Source organism: Neophocaena asiaeorientalis, unplaced genomic scaffold (genome assembly GCF_003031525.2).
Source record: "Neophocaena asiaeorientalis asiaeorientalis breed wild unplaced genomic scaffold, Neophocaena_asiaeorientalis_V1.1 scaffold430, whole genome shotgun sequence".
NCBI classification, from domain to species: Eukaryota; Metazoa; Chordata; class Mammalia; order Artiodactyla; family Phocoenidae; genus Neophocaena; species Neophocaena asiaeorientalis.
In genome coordinates, this window is record NW_020173691.1 from 441,645 (window position 1) to 450,085 (window position 8,441).

Genomic DNA, 8,441 nt, shown 5'->3' on the forward strand with positions numbered 1-8,441 from the left:
GGCTGCACAGGTGAGCTTGGGTCAGTGTCTTCATCCTCCCTCTCGTCATCACCAGAGAGGAGCTTGTCAGAGTCCCTCAGAGACGGTCTGGTCCTCTCAGTGCCCAGGGCAGCCCGTGGCCCTGCCCCTCTGACGCTGGCCCCTTGCCCGGAACCGAGCGCACCAGCGCCCTTCGGAACCAAGAGCCACCCAGCCCTGCTGCTGGCAGGTCACTGTTCCTGGAGGGAGAAGTCATTTAGAAAGCACAGGGGTGGGCTTCCCTGGTGGCGCAGTGGCTGGGAATCCGCCTGCCGATTCAGGGAACGCGGGTTCGAACCCCGGTCCGGGAGGATCCCGCATGCTGTGGAGTGACTAAACCCATGCGCCTTAGAGCCCGTGCTCTGCAACGGGAGGGGCCACCGCAATGAAGAGCCGGCGCACCACAGCGGAGAGTAGCCCCGGCTCGCCGCAACTAGAGAAAGCCCGCACGCAGCAGCGGAGACCCGACGCAGCCAAAAATAAATAAATAAATAAATTTATTTTTTTAAAAAAAGAAAGCACAGGGATAAGTTTGTGAACGTGAGAAGGAAGTCAGGGCACCGAACATCATAGGATGCTAGCAGCCAGGGCTCCCAGGGGAATCAAGTATCTCCTTGGATTCCTGTGCCCATGTCAGAGTCTTTTCATTTGGGGACCCCATGCTTCAGAAAAGAGCATTTGTTTCTGACACAGGGACAAACTGGCCCCCAGGGTCGTGTGTACCACGCCCCTGGCAAAGAGCGTGTTGCTTAGTGGAGGAGGCGTCTCCCGGGGACTCACCACTTCCCACTCTGCCCTCCAGGAAACTCACTCGTGCCTCTCACACTCCCAGCCAGGCGCGGGGGGGTGGGAAGCAGGCGGGGCTGCTGGAGAAAGCACCATGCACCTTTTCCCCTCAACCTCCTGCCCCCAGGACGGCCTCATCCCACGTAGCAATGCCCCCACCTGGCGGCAGGAGCCCCCCCAACCTGCAAGCGCCCCACTCTCCCAGCCGTGAAAGTGTGCTAGGTCGGGGGTGGGTGTGCGCCTGCATCCACGCCAGGCCCAGAGTATGTGGACACCATCCTGGGGCCACAGCCAAGGTCCAGCTGAGGTGACAGAATCTTCTTTCCTCTCCAACCTGCCATCCGCTCTCTCTATCTTCCCCGTTATTATTTATGGGTCAAGGGACCATGTCCTATCATTGAGCAATTAGACTATCGAAAGAAGACCTAAGGGTTATAAGGAGAAAGCTGAACCACATATTGTGATTTATAGTACACTGGAGTACTTGAACGTGGCCTGTAGAGCTATTTTTCTACATAGGCTTGGGAACAAAGTTTCCAGGATAGAGACTAAATATTAAGATGGTTTAAAAATGGTCCCTAGGGAATTCCCTGGCGGTCCAGTGGTTAGGACCTGGAGCTCCCACTGCCAGCTTCGATCCCTGGTTGGGGAACTAAGATCCTGCAAGCCGCGTGTGTGTCAGCATAAGGGAAACCCCGCTCTGGGCAGCACAGGCGGAGCTTAGGTTCAGGTGGCTGCTGGGTCGGGGGGCGGCTGTGAGCCCACAGACCCAGAACAGGTAGTGAGATGGTGTTCAGAGTTCCTTTTTTTTCTTTTGTTGTTGTTTTTCTGTCTTGACTAAAAGTGAGTGATTTTTATACCGTAGCAGAAAACAAACACGAAGCATATGAAACACAGGGGTAAATGAAAGGGGCATTAGGGTCCACGGTTTCCCAAGCTTTTAACAGTACTGTTCCGTTTCCAACAGGCTTCCTCAGGGACACTGCAGGGGCACATTGGGGTGCTCGGTTGGAATGGGCCACAGAGTCCCCTGTTCTCAGGTTTATGACCATAAGGCCAAGGCCAGAGGTCCAATGGGGGGAAGAAGGAAGTCTGAGGAGATACTGGAGCCCAGAGGCGGCAAGAGGCCAGGAGGGAAGCAGGAGGACAAAACCTCTCCTGTCCAGAGTGTGGCCCTGGTGGACGCAGCGTCTGCCGGAGGGGACCGGGCAGGGAGGCTGGGTCTCCTGCACCACCTCCTCCCAGGGCTCCGCAGCCCCCAGGACCCCCGCTGCAGTGGGGGGCACTGTGGCCTCGTTCCCGGGGTGACCTGTCACCTGACAGATTAGCACCACTTTCCTCTCCACAGGGGGCCTCCCAGGAGTTCCAGCAGCGACCCCGACTTCGTGGTGGTAGACGGCGTGCCCGTCATGCTCCCGTCCTATGACGAGGCTGTGAGTGGCGGCTTGAGTGCCTTAGGCCCAGGGTACCTGTCCTCCGTGGGCCAGGGCTGCCCCTTACCCGTGGACGACCAGAGCCCCCCAGCATACCCCGGCTCAGGGGACACGGACACGGGCCCGGGGGAGTCAGGAACCCGTGACAGCGTCTCAGGCTCTTCGGAGCTGCTCCAGAGTTTGTATTCACCTCCCACGTGCCAAGGGGGCACCCGCCCCGCTTCCGACAACCCTGACACAGCTCCCAGCACGGCGGGGGAGGTGGCATCCACCAGCCCAGGCATTGACATTGCAGATGGTAAGCATTTGCCCCGAGGCCCGGGCCACCCTTGCACAGCCCCACCCTGCTCCCAGCTCAGGGCCAAATCAGTGCTACCGTCTCACTCAGCTTAAATTGCATCTTGATCTCTCTGCATGTAGAGGCCGTGGGCAAGGCCAGTTATTGGAAGAAATGATCATCATCTCACAAGTGATGAGCCCATTAACTGAAATTTCTGGAGGCATAAAAGAGCAGCAAGCCATCCAAAGTAGAAAGGCCACAGTGGGCGGAACTTGGTTTTCACAGCATCCGTTATGATCCAGGATGTTTTCTTCTTTCTCCCTTAATTAGGCAGGACTTCTGAAAGTGGTGCTTGGGATCAAGGTAACACACACGTGCTAAAAGGGAAGACCCAGATGCGGGCACGAGGGCCCAGCCCTGGAGAAGCTCTGGGTACATACAGGTTATGTTTATCAGGGGTGAAGTAAAAGATGTGTATGTGCCTACTGCAAGGAAAGGCAGATTGCAGCTCGTGGCAAAATAGTAAAACTGCATCAGACTAATTAGGGCTGTGTTTCCCGGGGCAAGGGGACGCCAGCACCACTTTACCAATGAGAGCACTCATTCCAGCTTATATTGACAGTAAGTAGCAGTAACCACATGGGAACGGGGGTCTCCTGGTTCCTCATAGAGTTCCTTTTCTCCAATACCACCCTGCCTCTCTGTACTTGAACTTGTAACCTTTCGGTTGGTATGACCATTAGGGTGCATGGTTGAAGCCTAACAGTTTATATTTTATGAGCTGAGTATGAGATTTTCCAGCAAATAATGTTGTACAGAGGAGTTGGTTTATTTGCTTGTTAACTGATACGTGGGACTTAGCATTTTCTTCTTCGCGCTGATTTGTAGGAACTGTAGACATTTTACTAAAGCTCACGATTCCAGATCTTGGCGGTGTTTTCCGGTGTATTCGTGTAATAACCGTCTCTTCTTTTACAGAGATCCCTCTAATGGAAGAAGATCCATAACTGGAAAAAGTTCCGATGATTCTGCTGCCCCTTTGGGGATGGGCACCTTGTACTTTGGAGTGAGGCCTCTGGAGGACAGAGCTTGGGGGGGGATGGAGGAAGTTTTCTAATTTATCAACGTGGGGACAGTGACACATCGGACATCTCAGACTCAACAGTTGAGGCTGACACAAAGGGCAGTGGCAGCGCTTTTAAATGCAACTTGAGGATTTGCCAAGACCAGTGAGGAACCGAAAGGATGGGGGGAGACCCTGTGTGGTCCTGGATGAAGGTGTGAAGTGCATCTTGTGCTGTGGAACATGGGACGGACGGTTCCATGCGTATCCCACCAAATCCCACATCCCGCTGACTTATGAGTACTCCCCGCCTCCTCTGAAAGTACGCCACGTTATGTAAACCGCTTCTAAGATCTGCTTCAAACTGCCTCGGGACGCCAAATTAGGGTGGATCAGCCTCTGCAGGAAGTCTGTGTGGAAGAGCAGCAGAGCGCCCCCTGCAGGCTCCCCAAGGAAGATTCTGGGGTGTCCTTTGGACAGTCTTCCTCGGGCTGGACAGCTCTGCTCAAGGCAAGACTAAAGCCGGATGTGGCGGTTCCACTGAGAAAGGAAAAGAAAGACTCAGACGGACTCGGCTTTCTGGAAATTTCTTCAAAAAGTAGGGCTCCTGTCCTCCGTGCTGTCCTTTGGTGAAATATCATCAGTATTTGTATTCATGGTCTAGCACACGGATCCGTGGCATTGGCTAAATCTTGTGACTTTACACATGGTCAGAGTGTGTTCAAATAGCATCTCATGGTGGAGACGTAACCAAGGAAATGTTTTGTTTCGGCTTTTTTTTTTTTTTTGCGGTACGCGGGCCTCTCACTGCTGCGGCCTCTCCCGTTGCGGAGCACAGGCTCCGGACGCGCAGGCTCAGCGGCCATGGCTCACGGGCCCAGCCGCTCCGCGGCATGTGGGATCCTCCCAGACCGGGGCACGAACCCATGTCCCCTGCATCGGCGGGCGGACTCTCAACCACTGCGCCACCAGGGAAGCCCTGTTTCGGCATTTTTAAAAGATCCCACCTGACGATTTATCTGAGTCGTGAGCCCATCTCCAGTTAACTATTAGGGTTGTTGCCCCCGCTGCCAAACTCAGATTTAATTTTCCAAAACAGAAATTGTATCTGAAAACATATTCCTCCCCCTCCAAATAAAATGTGAGGTTGGATTTTTTTCCCCCCTTTTATTTTGTCCTGCGAAGCCCGCAGCCTCCGAAGACAGACAACCCTTCGCTCCTACTTCCCAGGCCTCCGGTTGTCTCACCCACCTGTCCATCCATCACTCACACAGCACCCTCCCGGGGCCCACTGGGTGTCGTTCCTAAGAAAATGATTGATAAAAACATTTCCCAAGTCTTGAAGTGTCTCTTCGAATACATGTTGATCTGTGGAGCTGATTCCATCTCTCCTCTGGGTTTTAGACGAATACAATCAAAACTCTAATCCATAAAATTGCTATGCTGATAGAGCGGTGAGAGCTGGAAGCTTGATCAAATCCTGTTTTTTCTCGACACAGACTGATTAAAAATTAAAAAGAAAATGACAGTTTGAAGCGTGGCTTCAATAGTGGAATGGGTTTGGGTGGGCAGGGAGGGGCAGTGGCAGTGATCCCAGGGGATGGAGACAGCAGAGGACCAGAACCAGAGGCTGAAGGACGGAGGGAACAGGAAAGGGCATGCCCGGCCCGATGCCCTGGGCAGCGGGGCCACCAGCAGCAACAGCTGAGCGAGTGGGTAAAGGTGTTTGGTAATTGTAACATTGTTTAGTGCCGGAAGCTGGTTTACATGGATGCTTCAACTCCATCTGGCCAGCTGAAAGACAGACGGCATAGGTGGCTGGGTGGGGCCGGGGTCCACAGTTCACTGTGGGCAGCCCACACCCTCCTGCCTCCTGCCCCCTGCCGCCAGCAGCCTTCCCGGGGTCCCTGTCGGGCAGGTCTCAGCTCTTCTCCACGCCACACCTGTACTCCCCTCCTTCCCTCTAATTGGAGAGTGTGTCTCAGAGGCCACCAGGTAAGTGCCTCATTTCCCACCAAAGAAGCCTGCAAGGCTGTCTCTGGGGGCTGGCCTCGCCTCCTTCCAGAAGATGCTCTCCCAAAGTAGAGAGCAGCACGTGAGCCGAGCACAGGGATGCCTCTTCAGCCCCCCACACCTGGGAGATGGGTAGCACGGGCGCAACATACATCCAGGTGTTCGCGTCAACGTTGTTCTAAGCACAGAGGCTGGTAGGAAGGAACTGCCTGCTCAGTGACAGAGACGAGGTCCAACCGAATTACCTGGATCCTCCCCTCAGTCCCTTTAGTGTCTGGCCACATCGGAGTCTCAGTCACAAATACTGTTTACCATGATTTTTTTTTTTTTTTCATTATAGTGAGCTTCTGTGGCAGGAAAACCTCCTCATGCTATCCCAAGCATGTCATGCTTCTGGCTCTTTTCATGTAACAGTCCTGGAGGCCCTCTGGGTATAAAGAGAATCATTCCCACCCTGCCCCAGGAATTAGTAGGGATGAGAACACACCGGGCTGTATTGTGAATTGGATGGAGAGAGCCTTCCCCGCCTAAAGTGCTTTCTGCTTTGGGAGAGGGAGGCATCTCCAGGGCAACGGCCAGGAGCGTGCTGAGAACCGGGGTGTTCCAAGGCGTCAGCCTGAGGTGTTTACACAAGTGCCTGTTAGCAGGAACTGCAGGGCAGCGGTTTTCCGGTTGACCAGCTCCCCGTCATACGCACGCCAGGCAGAAGTCACAGGATGTCTTCACACTTCACTTCCATGGAGCTTGTTTGTATTGCAAGGTTGTGATTGGCTGGTGTGGGCTCTTTAGAGCCTTTTCCACTTAATTACAGCCATCCCAGCAGCTGGCACATGGACAGGACTGCCTCCTGCATTCCTGCAGAAGTGTTTTGCCCCCGGGCACACAGCAGACCTGGACGGTTGGGAGTGACATGCAGAGGCTCACAGGCCACAGCCTGCCGGGCCTGGAGGGCTCGCCCGCTCCTTTGCTCCCTCCCTCCACACCTGGCTATGCTAGGCAGCCCTCCTCCCAGGACGTCTGGGTCCCAAGGCAACCCCTGCAGAGTGGTGCGGCATCCCGGGAGAGCCCTGGCTTTGGAACGGGCCATCACCTGCTTCAAAATCTGCCTCTGCCACTAACGGGCTGTGCACTTGGACGAGTTCTTGCCCCCCACCCCAGACCTCAATTTCTTCATGCAGACACTAGAGATGGTTTACCGCTGCCTCCCCCGCTGGGCTGTAGTGAGGATGTAGTAATGGAAGTCACAGCGCACAGTAAGCGTCTGACAAATGGCCGCTGCTCTCCACTTGTTCCCCACTGTGAAAGGGGGTGTCACGTGGGTGATTTACTCAGTGCAGCTCTAGGCGCCGTTGACCTGCCTTGGTCCCCACCACCCTCCAAAGTGTTTGTAGACAAAGCTTGTTTGGTCTGCCCCAAGCAGGTGGGCTGAGATGCGCCATCCTATTCCCCCAGACCCTCTTGCCAGGAGCACCTCCCTGGCTTCTGCAAGCCAAGCTTTCCATTGCAGAGGGAAGTTGTCAATCCTTTGGGCATTTGCCTTCCCTCCCAGCATAGCCCTCTCTTGAGTGCTGAAGAAAGTTCTGCTCAGGGAGGGCAGGACAACCTCAGAAATTCCTCCAAGGACTCTGAAGGGCTCAGATCCCCTCCACAGGCAGCCCTGTAGATTAACACTAACCCGCTCCCCTAATTTTATTGTCTATTTTGAATTTAAAGCATAAAAGTTAATGTCCATGCATTTCCAAGGTAATAAAAAGAGAAGTCTAAGGGAAAGATGCCTGCTCTAGCAGACGGAACAGGGCTCCGGGGAGCAGCGGTTACCCGTCAGGGAGGGCGGATGCTGAGCACGATCGCACTGAAACCGTAAAGCTTGACACAGAGCGTGCAGCGTCACTGGGGCCACGTTGAACTGCTGTGGCAGGCAGTGTACTGTCTCCACACTGGGCTGGAAAATCAGTCCCTGGGTACCTGCAGTGCACAGTGTTAAGTGGCCAGAGAAGGGCCCAGCTACCTGTGTAGGAGCCCAACCTGCCCTGTTTAGTGCCTCATCCACGTGTTCAGAGCCTGCGGGAGCTCTGGTCCCCAGTCCTCCAAGAGGCTGGGATAAAGAAACCCGAACACGAGCAGATGCTTTAAGAGCTTGGGGCAAGGGGGATGGGATGGAGCCTGGGGGAAGGAGATTGATATTGTCTTCTTGGAGCCCATAAGAATATTTATAGACCCTGTTCAGTCAATAAATATTTATTAAGCACCTGCTATGGGCTAGGCCGGGTCTGCGCTCTCCAGTCCAGTGGAAATAAGGACTGGGAAACCGGCAGATACAAACCCAGAGCTCCGAAGCTAAGGACGCTGGACCCAGACCTGGGCTCTCAGGGGCTGCCTGTGGGCACAGCAGCCCAGCTGGGAGCAGGCTGAATGGGGTGCTCGGGGAAGGGAGGAGAGAGGAGCACAGGCTTGTGGGGAGGTAGAGGAGGGCTGGGGGGTGGGAAATGGGAGAGTAGTTCTGTGCTTCGGGGCCTGGAGGGGGGGTGTGGGGAGGGACTGGAGACGTAACTCAGGACCAGACCCTGGAAGCCTGGTGCCATGTTAAGGAGGCAGGTGGTTCCCTTCGGGGAATGGGAAGTCAGAGAAGGTGTGAAGCAGGGAAGTGCTGGGGTGAGATGGGGGTAGATGAGCAGGTCTGAGAGTGTGCTGCGGGCCTGCTCCATTTTGTGGAGCATGCCTAGGAGTCCCGGACATCGGAACCCAGCTGAGGGCGCCACCGGGTCTTGGGGGGGTGGGGGACCCTCCAGGCCTCCGGTTCCTCAGCAGTACAGTGAGAGCGTAGAACAGATGGTCTTGGAGCTCTTCC

The 8,441-nt window shown here is 55.0% G+C and overlaps 1 protein-coding gene across 1 annotated transcript in view; it reads left to right on the forward strand.

The window, feature by feature from the left end:
* Positions 1–4,374, forward strand: part of SUSD4 (sushi domain containing 4) — a 121,382-nt gene extending 117,008 nt beyond the window's left edge. The window contains exons 8-9 of the mRNA XM_024750501.1: positions 2,153–2,535; positions 3,496–4,374. Coding sequence (XP_024606269.1) covers positions 2,153–2,535; positions 3,496–3,524 — 412 coding nt within the window. The 3' untranslated portion in view covers positions 3,525–4,374. The remainder of the gene's footprint in view (positions 1–2,152; positions 2,536–3,495) is intronic.
* The last annotated feature ends 4,067 nt before the right edge of the window (positions 4,375–8,441 follow it).